This window comes from Columba livia, chromosome 7 (genome assembly GCF_036013475.1).
Source record: "Columba livia isolate bColLiv1 breed racing homer chromosome 7, bColLiv1.pat.W.v2, whole genome shotgun sequence".
Lineage (NCBI taxonomy): Eukaryota > Metazoa > Chordata > Aves > Columbiformes > Columbidae > Columba > Columba livia.
This window is the reverse complement of record NC_088608.1, coordinates 28166538-28187004: the sequence shown is the minus strand read 5'-3', so window position 1 is coordinate 28187004 and position 20467 is coordinate 28166538. Positions and strand designations below refer to the sequence as shown.

General features: G+C 46.0%; 1 protein-coding gene across 1 annotated transcript in view; it reads left to right on the top strand.

Moving 5' to 3' along the window:
• The first annotated feature begins 8293 nt into the window (after positions 1-8293).
• Positions 8294-20467, top strand: part of TMEFF2 (transmembrane protein with EGF like and two follistatin like domains 2) — a 126805-nt gene continuing 114631 nt past the window's right edge. The window contains exons 1-4 of the mRNA XM_065068944.1: positions 8294-8758; positions 10137-10246; positions 15727-15856; positions 18192-18218. Coding sequence (XP_064925016.1) covers positions 8581-8758; positions 10137-10246; positions 15727-15856; positions 18192-18218 — 445 coding nt within the window. The 5' untranslated portion in view covers positions 8294-8580. The remainder of the gene's footprint in view (positions 8759-10136; positions 10247-15726; positions 15857-18191; positions 18219-20467) is intronic.

Sequence of the window (20467 nt, the reverse complement as noted above, 5' to 3'; positions counted from 1 at the left end):
TCCAACCCAAACTATTCTATGATTCTGTGATTATTTTTTTTTTTCCTGTTATGCTTGTCACTGATGCCCCATTCCCAAAACTAGTCAAAACACCCCTTTGACCTCTCGTTCTCTGATGTGAGACAGGCCAGATGAAGGCTGTCCATCAGCCTTCCACTGTGTAGTTCATGGGACTTCACCACCACTCTGACAAAGTCACTTGGGCATGATACCATGACAGAGTAGCTGAAGCGAAGTCCACATTCCTGCATATCTCGATATGCACCTGAGGCTTACAAGTGCCCGTTGCTCTCATGAAGCCTCATGTGTGAGAGGGAACAGTCTCTTTGGGTGCGCGCTCTGGTATCCGTGCCATATGCTCGGTTACTGTGGCAGGGACACTCATACTGGTAATGCACAAAATGGTCAGACATTGCCTATCGATGCTTTTCATAAGCAGGGCCATTGACGCTAGATCTCCATCCATATGCAAAAGGAAAGCGTGGACAGGCTGTTATCTGTTAGAATGATTTAGGAATATATCAGGAGACACGGAGCGGGGCTTACAGATATGGGCTGGCACAAGGCGCTGAATACAAAACGATTGCTTATTGTTTCATAATGCATGAAGGAGGAGTATCAAATGGTGTTAGCAGGTGCCAAGCTTAAGAAAGTTATCTTCTTGCACAGTACGTGAAGTTCGTGACCACAGGTCCTCCTGGCTGCCATATGTTTGCATGGTTCATGGGAAATTCATGGAAAGAAAATCTATCAGGAGCTACTAACCGCAGAGACAGTAGGTCTGTTCCCTGAGCAGTCTCAGCCTCCAGCTGCCTGTAAGAGCGCAAGGAAAACACTACCGTAATCCCACTCTGATCTCCTACTCTTAGCTACACATCAGAGGACCCATATGAGATATTTCAGGTAGTTTCTGTTGGCAACATTGCCATGCAGAAACAGGACCAGTTAAGTCAGACTGCTTGGCATTTGTTCAGTTAAACTATAGTTCCCCTTGGTGGTTTGCAGGAATCCTGTCTAGGTAGAAGGTCTATGAGGTCAGATGGGGCGAGCTGAACATAACTTCTGCAAGATCCACCTTCGTAGAAGGTGAACCTAAAAGTTGACTGAGAAATGCCATTTGAAAATGCTGGTTTGTGTCACCAGGTTGTTTTTCTTTTTCATTGAAAAAATTTTATTGCCTGCTAGGAGAAAAAGCAACCACTATAATTCTAATGAGGTAGAGTAGCTAGATAAAACAGTGGTATGCTAAGCCTGCACTTGTTCTTTCACATTATAACACATTTGTGCTCTTTGTCTTAAAAACAACTCTGGGCAAAACAGCCCAAAGATAGAGAATGAAAATAATGGGAAATAAGAGATGAATGTCACACTGCATCAGACAGAAGAAATAGTTTGCGTGGCCAGGAAGCTGATATCACACAGAAATTATACCAGCGAAGAGCTGCTGTGGGTTTTCTCATTGCAGGCCCCAGTTCTGCATCTCCATTCAGTACTGCACTGGGGAGAGAGCTGCAAAAATAAAATTCTAGTATCTCCACAATGATAAAGGTCCCCACCACCATCACCTCATTCTGTATCTGACTCTTTGAAGAGCTGTCAAGCCACTTAATCTATCGTTGTGCTGTCTGTCCTGGGAGATGGAGGTGATTGCTGCTGCTGGTAGCAAAATGGACAGTGCTACAAAGGTGCTTGTAAGAGCAAAGCTCTTTGTAAATCAATCATGAAATAAGACTGTTAAATTGGCTAACCCTGGTAGTAAACCAGTTATGAATTTCTTCTTCTCCCTTGAAGATGTTTTGTTGCTCTTCAGGAATAAACACTGCTGAATAACCATGACTTTATATATAAATAATACACTTCCTCCTACAAGCTGCATGAAATGTTAAAACTCCAGGATGGACTATAAACGGATGCATAAATCTTTAGGATTCATGCATTCCAATCCATCTATTTAAAACTGAAGGTAAAAGGCTCACAGTATTTATTTGCATTTTCCATGCCTTTTGTGCAGTTTTTTCTGACATCAATTTCATGTGTGGAGCAGCACAAAATAGCGTTCAAGTATATATGGCAATACTTTGTTCTGTTTCTTGGCATGTGCCAGCACGTTCAGTTGAAAGTAAAGTGTAACACAAGACAGCTTTTTTGGCATAACAGGTCACCAAAGTAGTGGAATGTTTCAGTCAAAACTCAAAGTGTGAGACACATTGCTGAAAGGCAAGTTGTCTCTCAGGAAAAGCTGAGACCTTTCTTCATCTTTATACATGAGAAGTCTTGCTCTGAAGCAGTTAATTACAATGAAAAATAGAGCACACTTTCTCATAACTGGCCATGAATTGTACTTGGATTACACACTAGTTCAAGTGAAGAATAAGAGCCACATTTCTCTCACAAGTAAAGGGGGAAAAAAATCTGACAGTATGTAGATGAATGTAATCTACTTGTTGTTTATAGGCCCAAAGGATCCCTCAAAGCACTAAAAATTCAAGAGTGGTATACTTTGCATTGAGATCTGTGATTTAGCTGAAAGCTGTATAAAAATCTGTAAAATTGCATGTAGGCAAGGAGTACCCTATTGCCTGTGTGTCTGAGTGAAGCCATGTGTACTCTTTACTGCACACATGAAAAATAGATGATTGTAAAATCTGCTTGAGACTCACAGACTTCTGGCAAATGTGTATATGCTAAATCTGCCAACTTTCGGTCAAATCAGGCCTGAAAATAGACCTGAAATAAAGATTTTTCTTCCATGGAGCTGGGAAACTCCAGCTTCGTACACAGCAAGTCCATACAGGTTGTGTGGCCTTTGCTGGTCTTGTGCTGGGTTGGGTCTTCTCACTGCAACTGTGCTCCCAGGACATTTCTGGTGGGTTCTTTGGAATCAGACCTGTTCTTTTGTCAAGAGACCCCTAGCTCTGTTCTTTTTAGTACTGGCTAGGACCTTATTTAGACAAGTCTCTTGTGGATGAAATAGATTTTTTCACTTTTTGCTCTAGGAACTAACACTGGTGGTGGTATGTCGCGGTTGCTCACTCACATGGTGTGGATCTCATTCTTTCGAGAATTGTGCAGAGTGGTTGGTTTTTTGTTGTTTGTTTGTTTTTTAATTCTGTATAGGTGTTTCATAAACTTGTTGCAACATAGCGTCAATGGTGAAGAGGATAACTCAAATGTGCCTTGTGCATTTGGTGGGATATGTTCTTAGCAGTTGTAGAACCTTTTCCTGTACTTTTAGTGCTGACTTGTTGTCACAGTCCATTCGATAATGGACTCGTGATGGTTGTTTTAACCTTGATCTCAGAGTACAAAATCAAGGTGACCAAAATGCCAAGGGGTTATAATTCAATCAAGCAGCGTTACTTTATTAATTTGCCCGTAAAGCAGCACGCGATAGAGAGAGAGACTAAGAAAGAGAAAAGGGAAAAGAAATGGCGAAAAGTAAAGGTAAAAATGAGAAATGAGGTTGCGTTTATCCCCAGTCCAGTTCCAGAAGCGTCCCTCTGGTCTCTGGCCCCATGGAGTTCTGCCAGCCCTCCGTCATGGTTCGGGATCCTCTGGTGGGAAGATCTTCAATGGTGTCCGTTCTGGTCTCATATTTTATGCTTCTTCACCCCACCTTGCTCCCATTGTTTTAGGCCAGTCTCTGCATTGATTTCGCAACCCAGGCTCATACTGTGCAGGCTCGAAAGGTTCACGCTTTCTTTTGCCAACGCTTACATGTCCAGCATTCAGGGGTCTTTCTCTGGTTCATTGGGTGACTTCAGGAGCCTTGGCGAGCTTCTGAGCATGCTCCTTTTCATTGGCCATTCTTTGGGGGAGCGGTTGGGGGACACGTGTAACTGAGACTGCAGGTGAGAAAACATCTTCTGGACAGCAGCTATTGTCCCTGGGTCAAAGAGACCCTTATAACAATAGCCTTCAGGACGCTGGGGTTGGTTTGGCTGGAGAAGCAGGCAAAGTCCACATAGCACCCATTGTTAGCAGCAGCCCCCATGTGGGAGAAAACATTGCAACACAATGCTTCTTCTCGGGCCTCTATCCAAATCATTGTCCATGTGTTCTTTCTGTCAGGGCCTCAGTTCTCTAAGTTCTTGATGGCAATGTTCAGGCAAATACAGCTCCATCTTCGGACCGACTCTCACACTTGTGAAAAACATTGTTAATAAATATCAGCAGGACTGTAAGAAGCCTTTTTTATTAGTATTCTTGACCAAGGTAAACTTCCTAGGATCTTTAGAGATATCAGAAACAGGCCCAAAAGTGTTTTAAAGATAAGGATCCACAAACTCAGCTTTATAGTGTTTGGGTAGACAGTGCAGAAAGAGAATGGTTATTGTGGACCTGTAGCTTGTATTGCTGAGGAGGTTTTGCTTGGCTCGTTTGTAGAACTTGGCTTCTCCCAAGTTCTGGGAAACTTTTTTGGAAAATGCAGGCTTCCAATAGCAGCACAGCCAAGATATAATACAAGTGTGAATAACCAACATTGCATAATTCCTCACTAGTACACCATCTCCTAGCCAAGCACAGCAACAGAAGGCATTACTCACAGACGTGGCTATGTGGGCCTGGGACCAGGTGCAGCCTGGCTTCTGGCTATTGCTGCTCAGTCCTAGCTAAGCGTGCCATTGCTTGGACATCTCCAGAGCACCTGAACCTCTCAACCAGCTGCTTTGCATCTGGGAGCTGATGTGGAACACTGGCATGGGTGGCAAGACCATCTGTATTGGATAAAACTCTACCAGTGTCAGCTGCCTTTGAGGTTTCTCATCTGCCTGTTTCCTGTAGTATAAGTATCTCAAAACTGCACAGGCCTCAGAAAAGCTCCATAAGTAGCAAGTTTAATATTCGTGATGTGGTCTTCCCTCATCATGTACTAGAAGAACCCTTCCAAGGAGGACTCAGATCGCTTTTGCTGCTTCTCTGGCACTGGAGCCCAACAGGTAACCACAAGGAAGTGTTGTTGGTCTTTGATACTCGGTTTGGACATAGGGTGCACGTGTTGTGACCTCCTTAAGAAGATGCTAGTGTCAATTTGTACGTCACACTAGCGTAACACTGCCTGCATGGTAGCGAACCCGTTGCCTGGTTTACGAGCAGTAGTTCTTGTGTAGCAGTGAGATGGGATGGGAACATTGGGGAGCCCAAGAATGCAGGTGTCAACTAGCCGAAGTGTTGAAGTATAGCTGGGAATAATGTGTTACCGAGAGACTGTGCTTGCAGCGTTGCATTAATAGGGCAGAAGAATGTATGCTTTGGAACTAGGAACTGCGTGAAAGAATGATTGTATCTCAATCTCTGTAATTCAAAAGAAATTTCTAGAGAGCATAATGGAGAAATGGGGCCCGTGGGTCTAGCTGTCCCTTTTGCAACACTGACAGAAGTATTTTTATCATATAAATGTTTTTATAAGTAAAGTTTTCGTATCAACAAGGAACATGTTTTTAAATAAAACACCAGTGCTAGTCACAGCAAAAACTGTAATACTGTGTCATAACCAGATTGCCTTTCAGACAGTTTCAGGTTCATAGTTCAAACATCACGTTGTGACAATTACAGGATCTCTGGTGGAGCTTCCATATTGCAAAGTCAGAAAACAAGCACAAAAATCAAGGGTCTTCTTTGTCTTCTCAGGCAGTGGTTGTTATCTGGGTGGCTGAAAATAAAGCAGGGGAAATGTAAGTCAGAACAGTGTGCCTGAGACTCAGTCGCTGCAGTGTTATACGGCACTCTGGGGAGAACACAGGCCGTAGCCGGGTTTCTGCTGCTGTATTTAATGATACTCTGAGAATGCTGGATACACTTGCAGTATCATCTTGGGCGTGAGTTACAGCGACAGAAGAGACAGATCAGAAAAGGGCCTGGTTGCGAGACTGGGAAAGGCTTACCTAACAGTTTCATTCATATGGTCTGGTTAAACTGGTGTTTAAGTGAGGAGGCCAGCCGTGCCTTTGTGATCTGTAGCTGTGGAAAGTGATTTGGGGTGGAAGAAGAGAGGAAGTGGAGAAAAAGTAGAAAACCAAAACGAGAATAGAAACTGTGGGTCATGGTCATTGCAACCAGAGGAAAACAGAGCAGTGAGACCACATAGAGGAACCAGGGAAGTAGGAAGAAAATCAACAAGGAAGGGAGGAAAAAGAAGGAAGAGAAAGCAGGACATTCCTAAAAAAAAAAAAAAAAAAAAAAAAAAGAGGAGAAATAGAATATGATTGTAAATGGAATAAAGGAAGGACACACAAAAAAAAAAAAAGTGAAATAAAGAGCTAAAGGGAAAGAAAAAGATTGATCTGGCACCAGGTGCTCAGCTGGCAGATACTCTGTAGTCCCACAGAAGACAAAGGATAAGATTCAGTGCAACCACTAGCAGGCAGTAAAAATTAGTGTTTCCTTTCTGCTAGGTGCTGCTTAGGGCTTGATTAGTCAGTAGGAAACGGTAGGCACAGAGATTTTTGTGGATCTTTATCAGAGCCTTTGTGAATATTAGAATGTGCAAATTGATACTCTTTTAATTGTAGCAAAGGCTTCTGGTGGGTAGGTGAGGTCAGTACAAATAGCGGCTGTTGGGCAGAGCAGGGAGCAGAGATAGATGTATGGGGCTGCAAGGTGATAGAAGAAACCTGTCGTATAGCTTACGGAGGAGCTAGATAGGAATTAAATGAGCTGAAACTATTCTTTGGCTTCAGTGTACCAGACCTCCATATGAACGGGATGCTAAGCAGTAGTAGTGTTGTATGGATTTGGGTAGACCCCTCAAAGTATGGTTGCATCAAATATGTCAGCTGGTATTTTTAAAGAGCAAGTCCTAAATCTTTAACTTTGGGGTCGAAAGAGAAGTCATGCTTTTGGGAATAGTGAACTTCCAGCAGGGCCTCCACACACTCATTCGGGGGTCTCTGGGGCCGCTGCTGCCCCTTGGGAGTCCTGAGTTGGACTCCGCAGGGATATGGGGGAGTAGGGGGGACAGGGTCAGCCTGGCTCCTGGGCTGCCGCCCCTCCCGGGCCCCGCGGTCCTGTCCGGTGGGACAGGACGGGCCCCGGCGGCTCCCACCTCCCCGGGCACTGGCCGAGCATATGGAGAGGGAGTGCCTGTATCTAGAAAGCGCTTCCCTGTTTCCGTCTGGACAAATTGATCCGGTTTTGTTTTGGCTTTCGTGGTTTTTGTTTTTTGTTTTAATTTTCCAGTATAACGCGTCCTTGCCGCCGGCAGGGCCGCACGTTAAGTGCCGGGCGGGGGACGAGGGAGTCCCATTCAGCTGGCAGGTGTCTGTCGGCTTCGCTGCGCCCGAGCACCGGCGGCGACCGGGCGCGGAGACGCGCGGAGGAGGAAGCGAAGCTGAGCCGCCCCCAGCCCTGCGGCGAGGTTAAGGCAGGGGCCGAGGCGATGGCTCCGAGCACGGAGCGGGAAGGGTGCGGGGGGACTCTGCTACTGTGCCCCCGCCGCCCCGGGAGGGTGGGCGAGCCCCCACCGTCTGTCCTGGCCGCCGCCTCCAAAAACTAAAACCCCGGAGAGGAGAAACGGAGATGGATGCGCGGCAAAGGGCGCATCGGGGAGAGGCGGAGAGAGGTTACTGCGGAGCTTCCGCGCCCTCCGAGCGTGGGTTAGGCTTTGGGGGGCAGAGCAGCCCTCCGTGCCGGCGTGATGGTGCAATTTTTGCTTCGGCTCCGTCGCGGGGATGGTGCTGCAGCCCGACAAGCCCTTGGCTGCTGCCTGCCGAGGCTGGGCAGAATCTCCCACCCTCTGTTCTCCCTGCTTACCCCCGCTGTGCTCGCTTCTTCCCCTCGGCGGCCGTGTGTCCGCTCCAGACCCCACTAGCCGTGAGAATGTTTTATTTCCCTAACGTCGCATCCGCACGTGATTAAACACCGGCACTCGGCTGTGCGGCCAGCAACTTCAGCAGCGCCCGGGTTTGAGAGGCGGGGAGGGATCACGTCTGTACATGCCAGCGCACCCAGGTGAGCCTGCGGCTCTGTGCTGTCCGGGCTCCGGGGTGCGCACAGAGGACAGCGGCGCAATGCTGCCTGGTCCCCGCCCCGTCGAGGGTGCCCGCAGCCAGCGGCGCGGCATGGGGGTCGCCCCGGCCCTGGAGGTGCCGAGCACGGGCACAGCGCCCCTCGGTCCCCTGTCCGGCCCTGCCCCGGGCACTGCCGCGGGGCGCAGCAGCATCACCGGCGGCCCCGCCCGCCGGGCCCGCATCCCGCTCGGCCAATGGGGGCGGTGCGGCGGTGCCACGTGACGCGGCGGGCCGGGACCTGCTGCTGCTTCCCCCGCGCAGAGGGATGCGGGCGGCAGAGCGGGGCAGGCGGCGGCGGCGGCTGCGCGGCGGCGGCCCCTCCGCGCCCTCCCCCCGTTCCTCGCCGCCCGGCCCCTATGGCAGCCGCTCCCCGCCCCGCCGCCGCCCGCACCCCCGCGCCGCCCCGCCGGCTTCCGCCGCTCCTCTCCCCAGCGTCGCGCCCGCATTCAGCCGCCGCTCGCTGACCCGCTGCCGCCGCCGCCGGCCGGGGCCACGGGATGCCCAGCGGCCCCGCCGCCCGTCCCTTCCGCCCGGGGGGCACGCCGCCGCCGGAGAGTTGAGTTAGGAAGTCATGGTGCCCTGGGAGCCCTCCCCGCCCCGGCAGTGCGGCGGCGGCTGGACGCTCTGCGACTGCTGCTGCTGGCTGCTGCTGCCCGCCGTGCTCCTCGTCCTCGCCCGCCCCGACAAGCTGGCGGCCTTCCCTACCTCCTTAAGCGACTGCCAGACGCCCACCGGCTGGAACTGCTCCGGTAAGCACCGGAGCACCCTGCGCCCGGCTCCTCCGTGCCCCGTCGGGTGCTCAAAGTTGCTCGGGAGAGCCCCGGAGGAGGCAACTTCAGCGGGCGATGTCGCGTCCGCTGAATACACGGGAATAGAGAAGGGGAAAGGTCCCTGGCGTCGGGGCTCGCCCCCGTTCCCGGCGCGGCCGCAGCCCCCGGGCTCCCCGCTGCCCCTCGCTCCGCGGGTCCGGGCGCGGCAGCTGCGCCCTCCGCCGGTGCCCAGTGCCGCGGCTGCGGGCGGTTCCCCCCCGGTAAGGCTACCCCCGGTAGAGTTCCGCAGCTCCCCGCCTAAACGGGGCAACTCGGCGCGGGGATACGGTAGACGGGCCGCGTGTGCGCATCCTGCGGGCGGCTGTTTCCATGCGCACCGAATGGAGGGCAAACCGAGGGATGGACGCCGCGACACCGGGAACCCGGTGCCGGTTCCTTAAAGTCGGGCTGACCTTTATAATGAGTTTCCCATGTAGGTCAGCAGCCGGTCCGGCTCCACTATATAAATTTTGAAATTAGACTGTGATAGTATTTTAAAGGATTGAGTGTTATTTACAATAATATGTGCATCACACATAACATTGCGGGGGAAATTTCTACTGTAAGCTCTTTATTTTAAACATGTAGCGATACGGTTAAGAGTACTTGGATTTTTTTTAAAAAAAATCAATGGATTTAAATCTTAATGGGTTTGGAGTCTGATATAGCTGTTTTGTTTAATACCTTGCTGCACGCTGTTGGAGTGGGAAGTCAGCTAGTGAAATCTGAAATTCATGCTTGTATTCGTGAACTGAATCTTCAGTTAGATCTGTCGGATTTTCCTGGAGAAAATGAAGGCAAAGAGCTATAGGTTCACTCAGCGGCTTGTGAGGAACCTGGCACTTCTGTTAACTTAGAGGTGATCAATCTTCATTGAGATCAGGCAGACCATCACAGAAAACACACAGCCTGTTTGTCTTTATTATTGGGGGCTTTGTTGCATCATGGACTGGAGAAATTCCAATTTGGACATTTGTCCAACAGATTTGTGATCGGATGGGGCTAAGTTGATGATGTTTCCAACCCAGAGCCATGAAATAGCGTAATTACTGGGGCACTTTTGAGGAAATACGGTCTGTGAAATAGAAAAAAAGAAGAGAAAGTGTGTGTGTGGCTGTGGGGAATAAGGACTAATAGAAAGACCGAGGGAACAACTAGAGAAAAAGTGGAGAACTGAGGACAGGGAAGGACAAAAAATATCTGGACTGAATCATTTAATCAACAAGGTTATTGTGCTGCGTGCATTCAAATGCAATCATCCCATATTGTTTGTCTTGCTGGACCAAACCTGATTTTTTTTTTTTTCTTTACATTTGAGGTTACGATGACAGAGAAAATGATCTCTTTCTCTGCGACACCAATACCTGTAAATTTGATGGGGAGTGTTTAAGGATTGGAGACAGTGTGACTTGTGTCTGTCAGTTCAAGGTAAGAAGATTGATATTTCTTTCTGTAATTCACTAATGAAAATACAAATCAAGGATCTCCCTTTATAACCTATCACTAGGCAATTTATTTCTCTACATGTGGAGAAGTTAGAGGGAAAACCTGGCAGCATGTATAAAAGCTGGCAGGAGAACCAACTGGTGTCAAGAAGACATAAGTTTCTCTGGGAAAATGCAGATGCTGTGGCTTTAAACATCCCTTCGGGTCTGCAGTTTCAGGTTGCGCATTTCTGATTTTTTGTCTCTGCCCTTTTAACAAGGATTTAGAGTCCTTTCTAAATTCATTTCTGATACAGATCATGGCTTATTGTATTCAGAGTTCTGATCTAGTTAAAGAAATGGATCTGTAATGTGCTTATGCAATATTTTCAGGAAGGGCTGCGTAGTGACAATGCTTCTGCCTCTTTATCTGCTCAACTGATCAGATTAAGGAGCAATCCCTCTGTTCCAAAATCATGAACTTCCGTTAGGTTTTATATAGTTTTAGGGGTTTGCTACTGAGTAGTAGGGGTTTTTCCTTCTATTTCTTCTCTCTCCCTCTTACAGCTACATCTAAACCTCAGGCAGTCTTAAAGTCAGACGATTTCATTATGAAGGATTCCATTTAATATGTTTTAGCCAACTCACAAAACAGCTGTGCTTTACATAACGACCTGAATAAAACCTGAACAAATTAAAGGAGTTTTAAGCATGTACCAGCACGTGTTGTATGTACGCTTATGCCCCTGTGGTTTTTCGCATTTTAATGTGGATCTGTGAAGTTGTGGAACTTGTAACGTTGATTTGAGTGTTTACAGTAGAGCAGGCCAAATAGTGCACAGTTCAAGATTGTGCACATCTGTAATGATTAATTTATTATTGAGCTTTGATAGGCTATTCGCTTTGAAGCATGACAAGTATTGTTTATGTTTCTAGAGCCAAATGTGTCTTTGGAAAAAAAAACAAGTTATAAATTCCATCATTTAAAACAAGGAATTTTCTGTAATGAGAACAGGACAGCTGTTTGCTGAAGTGTTTGTGTTTCCCACATTGGGAGAGAATTCATATTGACCGTGGTTGGTTGTTGTAGTTTTGTTTGTTTGTTTGTTTTGTAGGGTTTTTTTTAAATTTCATTTCTAGTTTGCGTGCAATCAAATATTCAATGGGAGAACTCTATTTTAAGTACTTGCCTTGGCTCAGCATGTGCAGCAATTTAAGGGCTGGTCTGCTTTCCCTTTCTAAGAAAAATCTGTAATGCAGTGAAATGACTGCGATTTGTCCGATTGCCTGGGGCAGATGTTGTGCCATGATCATGGGGAGCTTAGAGCAGCCACAGAAAAAACTTGGGGCTCGTCTTTGGTCCCAGTTGGGTGTTGACATTTGGCATAAAGCAGTGGACTCATAGTCTAGAAGAAGCAAATCCAGATGCTGGGGAGGAAGGCACTGGGAGCACTGTTTTCCCAAGGCAGGGTGCTGGTCCCTGCTGATTTGGGGTAAATGAAACTCTCCAGGTTGTGTTGTCTCCTCTTTGAGAGGTGAATGCTATATATGCGCTGAGTTGAGCAGTTCTTTAGGGCGCCATTGAAACAGCTTTAAGGAAATTGGATAATTGTATATGAATATGTAAATGAGATCAAAAGAACGAGTTGGGCCTGATCACTAGTAAATGGATTAAAATCGGCAGCAGTCTTTGGTTTAAGTGGCCTTGGATCAAGCCCTGTAAACATCTGGGAGCTCTTTGTCTTGCTTTGAATCCTCCGCATTGCCAGCTGTGACCTTGGGGGGCAAATTACCTGTGGCCGATCCTGGGAAGGGTGGTACGGTGCCAGGGGCTGCTGGAGTCAAATGCGTCCCCTTTGATACAGGCAGAGATGGGGGGATGTCAGCTTCTCTTGTAGCATCAGTGGACAATGTGATAAGCCAAAAAGATATGCCACCAAAGTAGAAAATCAATTTCTAGTGTGGCATCTGAAGCTGGCTAAGTAAGGCAGAGCCAGCCAGGTAATTTATGTCATGAGTAAGGGGATTCTCCATCAGAATTCAGGTCCCCCATTTCAGTGACAGCTCTCTGGGGTGATAGTGAGCAAATCAATAGCAGACTCCTCATCACTATAATTACTTTTTATGTTTTCTCCAGAATTTGCCAGGGGCTTTAACTGCAGCTTGAGAGAACAGACAAGGACAGAAAGCTAATTTTGTTTCTGTGCTGTTAAAAAGTCCTGCGCTGGCCAGCCCATGTCTTGAGGGGCTGGGAGAGGCAGAAGTGGGCAACAGGGCTGCTGCAATCTTGGTCTAGGATTTTTTCAAACCAGAATCACAGATGCATCATGTCTGTCCAGGTGGAGTTAATAAAATTAAGTTATTGTTATTTGAAAGGCTGAACATGATCAGAATGATCTGCAAAACCTGAGTTAGGCTTCCATTGCTGGAGAGCAGACACATGTGCTAAAGATGTGTCTCTCTCTTAAATTTGATGAACATAACCAAAAATATTCCATCAACGCTGCAGGTCTTTTCACTTCAGCCACCAAGACTGGGCACATCCACTGGTTTTAATGTGAGGAAAGAGTCTCATTTTCTGGCATATTGAATCCTTCATGTGCTTCAGTGTTTGTGGAACTGGAACATCACCTGGCCAGCTTGCAAGTTCATATATCTGGAACATTTGTGCTACTTAGTTCATGACATAGGTGGCATTTTGTGAGTGTTTAATCCATGAGAGTGGAAGGAGGTAAATCTTTTAACAGTGTCATCTTTAGAAAACAAACCTTATGCTTTCAGTGCTCAGCACTGACCCTAACATTTGCAGAACTGGTTTGTCTCTGGCTGTGACAGTGGGCACTTGTGGCTTGCTCTGCAGCTGTGTTTTAAAAATGTGCATGTATAAGAGAGAAGTGGACAGTATGGTATTGTGCTGCTGGGTTTAGTGGGAGTTTTGACATGGATTTCCCAGAGTGCTTGAACAGTTGAGGGATGGAGAATCATTCTCGCATCCAGGGCTTGGTCTGTTGAGCCCTAAACCAATGCCAAAAATGTGTCACTAGACTGAGAAAACTGGCAGTCAGTGTCTAATGTTCTGTAGTACCAGCAAGAAGTATTTTATAATGGTGAAGAGCTGAGCATACTGGATTCAGCATGGTCAAGGACAGGAGTCCAGCTCTACTGGGTTAGGAGTAACCTGTGGGCTAACACCACAGCCTTCTCATCAGTGGTCTTCTCTTTACTGGGTAACTTCCACTATGGTTTCCTGGTGGGTTTCAGAGCCATCCCAGCTCAAAGCCAAGGCAGAATCGGTCTGGAATATCTTCCTACTTTTTTGTTCCTTGTGGCTCAGCAGCAGCTCCTATGTTCCTGCCTTTTCCATCCAAATACCGGTTGTCCAAAGGTGGTGCTGGGAAGAATGGACAGCAGATGAAGAAATACATCTTTGACCAGCACAGTTTGAGAAAGAAAAGACGGGATCATCTGTGCTCATTGTGCCCTCTGACCAAAGCCATGTTTGAGTGTGGCTGGAGCCACAGGAGAGATTAGGAAGCTTCTGCCATGAGAGTTAATCTTTCTTGGAGCACTGGTGTCTTTCAAACGTGTTTGAAAATTGCCAAGCTTTGGAAGAAGTTCCAGCCTAGCTCATAGCAGCTCTGTCACTCGTTTCTGTGGCTCAGGATGTCACCCTTGATGCTGGATGCTGTGCACGGAGTGCTGTCTGGCCTTTCAGATTTGCAGCTGAGTCAGTGTAAAAGATCGTCTTTTGCTCTGGGCAAAACCAACAGAGAGTTTGCCACTCTGGTGGGAACAGGATCCAGCGTTGTTTCTACGTGTAACAGAGCCTGTTGAGATACTTTGGGCCAAATTCTGCACAGATTGCTCTGGCAAAAAGTCCCGGGGTGACAAGCATGTCTGAAGCAAGCATGATTTGATCCTTCATGCTTTAGAAAATTCACATGATTGTGTTATTGTCCTGGTTAAGTATTCCAGATCAGCCTCCAGCAATTGCTGTTGAGCTTCTGGACGAAGTTGGCATTTTCTGCTTGAAACGCTGCTCAGATTCGGAACATAATGGTGAAAATAGTAGAGAAACACTTTTAAATCGACTGTTTAAAATCTCTGCGTGGAGGAGCCCTTCGTTGGGAGGGGAAGGAGAGGATTTCTGCTGTTGTGGCTGCTGGTTTTCTTTCTTGTTCCAAGGGAAGAAAGCACTGGGGGTGGGCAGCAGCTTGGGAAGATTTAAGAAAATACAATGCACGAGGAAAATGTCATTTGATTTGGCCCAATCAAAATGTCACTCTGACCAACTATGCATAATTTCTTGGCAGCTGCTCTGTGTGGAGGCCTGCAATTAACGCAATCTATGCAATTGTTTGTGTTAATCACTTCTGTAGTCATTCACTTTGAAGCACATTTGATGTTTATATTCCTGAAATTTCAGTTCTGTGTTGTACATTGTGCCTCATGAACACACCTCAGACACTTTGTGGCTTAATACAACTAAATAGGAAGTAAAATTTCTTTTTAATTTTTCTTGGATTTAAGAAGAGGTGAGCATTTGTAAATAATAATTGTGATCATTTCATTTGTTATAATTAAACAATGAGGCATACCAGGAGTACGGTAATCATGAGATAATCATATCCCTGGTATAATTACCATGTACAGGGTACATCCAAGTATTTCTAAGCCTCAGAGTGTGATTATCTTATGATAACTGCACCCGGTAGGTTGTCCAATTTTCCATATAAAATGGAATTATTTTTATTGAAATGAGCAAGAGAGGGCAAAGCTGTCTTTTCTGATGTAGAGGGAACAAAGCAGGTAGTTTGCAGAGCCAAGCAGGAGTTTGGGGTGAAGGACGGGTGCGCGGCGTGGGGAACTTCTGCACTCTTTGGTGGCATGGAGAGCTCGGAACTCTGCAGAGCATCCCGGGAACGGAACTGTCTTTGCAGAAAGAGGGCTGGATTTTGATCGTAGGTCTCTCAGAAATCATTTCCCTCTGTGCAGTCAGTTCTGATAATAGCAAAAGTACTTAAGTAGAGAGTTGTATGCACACAGGCAGACACTTGTGTGTATGCAAGCGGCTGTCTCTGTAGCAGGGAGGTGTGTGTGCAGAAGGAGGGGAAAAACAAGCCTGTTCCTTAGGACTTGTCTGTAGCCACCTAATGGAAACACATGAGCTGCTACTGCAGATGCGAGGAGCCCTTTGCCTTGCCCATGTTTCTTCCCTGGTAATGCCCCGCCCCCACACACCTCTCTGGGGCACTTATTGAACCCTTTGGCCACTCAGATTATCTTTTTCCTAGCCTGTTTAAGACTGGTTTATGCTCCTTGGCCTTTTGTCTTTACAAAAATCCTTCCTGGTATCTGTAAAGATGAGGAGGAGGGTCAGTGTGTCTCTCACCCATGGTTTTAATACTGGTGGGGGGTACCCAAAACGATGTTGTGCCACTCCACATGTGACTGACACCTCTGCTCTCTGTCCCTTCCCCTCAGTGTAACAACGATTACGTGCCCGTCTGTGGCTCCAATGGGGACACGTACCAGAACGAATGCTACTTGAAACAGGCTGCCTGCAAGCAGCAGAGTGAAATTCTCCTGGTGTCCGAAGGATCGTGCGCCACCGGTACGTATGAACGCACCCCAGGCTGCCCGCTTACCTTGCCGTGCCCCTGGATAAAATAACCTGTGGATGGCAAAAGCCATTTCAATCTCTGCTTTGAATTCATTACGGGTTAATTCTTTGCAGTTTTAGACATGAGAAGATGCTGCCATCCTTCCTTTTTATGTAACTAATTTAGTGTAGGCTTGCAGTCTGTGATACATTATACCCTTGACTCTGTTTTGAAGAGCTCAATACAGAGGTTTTCTTTTGTTTTTGTTGTTTTTTTTAATATGTATCTTGTGCTCCTGATCATCCTGTGCGCTGTGTACACTTCTGAGCTGTTACGAGAAGTAACTGGAAGTAGATTAAACAAGCAGATGTCTGATAAGTGGGCATCTGGATTACCACAAACCTCTCCGCAATCTGGAGAGAGAGAACTGGAGCGTTATTGCCTGTAATCCAGTTTCTTAGGTTTTTCCTTTTGCATGTATGACTAGGTTCCCAGCTGGGGTGATTCAACAGACCACTGATTGTGATGAGCCAGTTTATACCAGCTGAAGATTTGGCCCAAAACACACTTAATGAACAAGTCTGTGCAACAGGTGTTTTTGGTTTTGTTTTTTTCTGGACTTGTTGGAAGAACTAATTAAAGAGCATATATGTGAATTGATGGACATTTGGGACACCTTTGCTTAACTCTGGGCATCATGAGCTATTTGTATATCTGCTTTTATGACACACATAGAAAGGTGAATGAGTAAAATCAGGAAAACCGAGTTGCTTACGTGCAGGAGTTCTTCACATTCTTCTCTTGTGCTCAGTATCTGTTAGAGGTGGGCAGTGAAGTTAACTTGAAAAGAGCAGGAGAAGTAAGTCTTTGTTCTTGAGAGAGTTCTTTAAACTTAAAGCAGAACTTCTTTTTGGATGAGGATGGAGGAGTCAATAAAAAGTGCATTAGACAAACTTTTTGCAGTGCCGTAATTTTGTCTTACATACACCTGAGAGAAAATAAATTTCTTCCTTGGAAATGTTGTTTTTCTCTGAAGCTGTTACCTGACAATTTTGAGGAGGAAAAAAACATACACTGCAATTTTTTGGTGTATAAACTGGTATTAAATGGAGCTCAGGCTGACAAAGCCTATTGTGGTGTAGGATTTGTTCAACTTAGTAAATTCTCTCAACACAGCAACTGGTCTTTTTTGGCTTAAACTTTTTGATTAAAGGGATCATTTTAGTGCATTGCTACATCTTTCCTTGAACTTGCACGCTAACTGGCAGTGATCATGCTGGAAGCATTCCCTCTGCCACACATTGTGGGTTCCAGAAACAGAGAAGGAAAAAAAAAGGGGAGGGGGGGTTCCTGGAGTTTTGATCAATTCGCCTTCTTTTTCCCCATGGGATGGGGCAGAGCGTGGGTATTAGGAGGTCTGGCAGCAATCAGTCTCCTGGCCATGACCATTCAGATTCACGAGACTTTGCTGTCAGAAAATTAGATCTAACAGTTCATAGAATAATTGGATCCCAAAGCAGCCTTTCCAAACTGTTTCTATTAATCTTGATGCAGATCATTGAATAACCCCTCCACTAAGGCGGAGGATGGGATGACAACCTCCTTCCCTGCCAAAGAAACTCCGCTTGCAGATTGTTTTTGGTAACCCTACATGTGTGTGCATTTCTGTGCTTTGCTTTGCTTAGGAAGTTTCGTAATGAAACACGAGGCTTGGCAGTTTGGTGATTTTGCACTTTCTAAATTTGTGACTCTCATCATTCCAGCCAACAAAACATCGAGCAGAGGAAAAACAAAGATAAAGCACTCCATTTTGAAACTCAGCAACAGCCTTGAGAAAAATGGCATTTTGATCTTTTATCTGAAGACTTTGTATAATAATAATTTCAACAGTTTATTCCATCTAGTTATGATCTGATGAGATTTCACTGTTTTATAAAGAAAGTGACATGAATTTCCAATTGGTCTGGCCTCAAACAAATGGGTTTTAACAGTTCTCTTTGGCAGCGAGAGTTAGCAGTGGCCAAGTAAAGTAACTTTGCACAACTATTGGGAGCAAAGCTTTATCTGTCTCGGTACAACAAAACAAGGCAGAGGCTTGTGAGGACATTACAGCACTCCAGGGCTTACGTTATTTTAGTCTGATATAGAGACTTTAAAGAAAAAGAGCTGGGATGTGAGAAAGATGCCTTGAGTGAACTACGTTCAGATTAGTTCTCTCTCATTTATCTAGGGATGCCATAAAACATAAGGTACACTCTAATATGTTTAATGGGGCAGCCTTGCTTTGCATGCTTACAGGACATACTGGAGCACATGAATATGAATTTCTTTCTGTTCTTTTCTCAGATGCCGGCTCAGGATCTGGGGACGGAGGTAAGAGCCATCTTTTAATTTCTATCTGCTTATGTGTACACATATTGTCTTTCATCATTTCAGATTGTAAATGGATATGCTCTGCGGTTTAGTTGTTACACTACATATTGTCTTTCGTTTAGCTTTTTGTCTGACAAAAATGACATTTTGCATTTTAGTCAAACTGGAACCTAATAATGACATGCTGTTTTCTAGGGAAATTTAGAAAGCTCCGCTATTTCTGCTAGAACTTGGAAATATTCATAGGTTGTGCTAGGAGCTCTATCTCCATCTACTGTTACAGTTGCACTTATTAGTTTTATGCTTAGGGTAATATTTCTTTTGTTTTTAAAACATAAGCCAAACCCTTGGCTTCTCCTCACCGGAGGATTGAAGCCAAATATTTTGTGGTAATGGACAGCGCTCTTTCAAAGATATGAAGAAATGTCCCAGGGAAAAACAATGTGTGTTTATAAGAACAGCAGCAGCAAAAATGAATGTGAAAATAGCCCCAACCCTTTGCTGCATCCAGGGGATACTGGAAAATGAAGGCAGACTTGCATTTAAGTTTTGTTTTTTGGCTTTTTTTGATTGGTTGGTTTGGTTTGTTGTTTTGGGGTGTTATTTTGTTATTTCTTAGGTGCAGTCGTTTGTGGGTTTGCTCATTTAGCACTGGTCCCTAGGCTTTGTGACTGATCCATCTTGGAAGTTTAATGTTGGGTCTGGGTGACTTTTGGGTTCTACTTGTATGGTGGGGCTGGTGGGTCAGGCTTTCCTGGGGGCTGGTCTGGTTTCCAAAAAAACCCCACAACCTAAAACATTGCTATTTGTTGTCAAAAATTTTGGCCAATCATTCCTATTTAATGTGCTTTTTAAATTGTGTTTTCAAACAGTTACACAAAGGAAATTCCTTATTCAGTGTTTAACATAAATCTACAATTTAATCTATATTTATGATAGCGTTTTCACGTATACGGTCAGTAAATCGCTTTTCAGATGAAGTTGCTCAAAATTCGTCATGCAGGTACCAAAGGAAACGGATAAGATTTCCAGTTTGTTTTGTAACTGGGAAGGCGTGGAAACAAACTTGGCCACTTTCCGGCAACAAATTCCATACTCAAAAAGCACAAGAACTTAAAAGTATGATTTCCAAACAGTTTCATTTTAAAAGCTAAGGTTGACAAAAGACGAGCAGAACAGGACCTTGGGGACTGACTGGGCAGACAGTGAGGAAGCAGATTTGTGAAGGAGACAGAACCAAGTCGGTGCGTGTCTTTAAAGGTCTACAAAGCTGCCGTGCATTGTTCAAGATTTAGTAGGCAGCTATGGCTGTTCTTAAAGTACAAAAGTATATTTATGTGCCCTAAGAAGCTAAATCCAGCTGAGTGAATGTTGTCACTACATCACTCTTTACTAGACACGGTCTGGTTGTAAAAGCTGCAATAAATTTGGGGTGTCATTACAGCAAGTCTTGTAAAAAACACTTCAACAATCATGAGTGGGATGTTTTTCTTTGAGAAGCCCGAGGTCTTGGGCACTCTTGTGTGTTTCTGTTTTTATGAAAATCTTCCTTTCTTGCACATCTTCAGGCAGCCTTCGTTATCAAACTGCTAACCAACACAGCAGCATTTTTTGCAAAACTACAGCCATAGGGGCCCTCCCAGCTGACCATACCTGTGCCTAAATCAGCAGAATGGGGCTGTGCTGACTGCTGTCAGTATCAGAGGTGCTGGGCACATCTGCAGCAAGGTACCTGAGATGTCTCAGATGCAGGGAGCCCTTAGGAAAGAGTGTTGTGGCCAGCAGGACCAGGGCAGTGACCGCCCCCCTCCACTGGGCACTGGTGAGGCCTCACCTTGAATCCTGGGTTCAGTTTTGGGCTGCTCACAACACAAAAGACCTTGAGGTGCCGGAGAGAGTTCAGAGAAAGGAATGAAGCTGGTGAAGGGTCTGGAGCACAAGGGACCTGGGGACTTCAGCCTGGAGGAGGCTGAGGGGAGACCTTCTCGCTCTCTGCAACAGCCTGAAAGGAGACTGGAGCATGGAGGGGTTGGCCTGTTCTCCCAGGTAACAAGTGACAGGGTGAGAGGAAACATCCTGAAGTCATACCAGGGAAGGCTCAGATTGGATACTGGGAAACATTTCTTCCTGGAAAGGGCTGTCGGGCATTGGAACAGGCTGCCCAGGAAGTGGTGGAGTCACCATCCCTGGAGGGGTTGAAAAGACACATAGATGAGGTTCTTAGGGACATGGGTTAATGGTGGACTTGG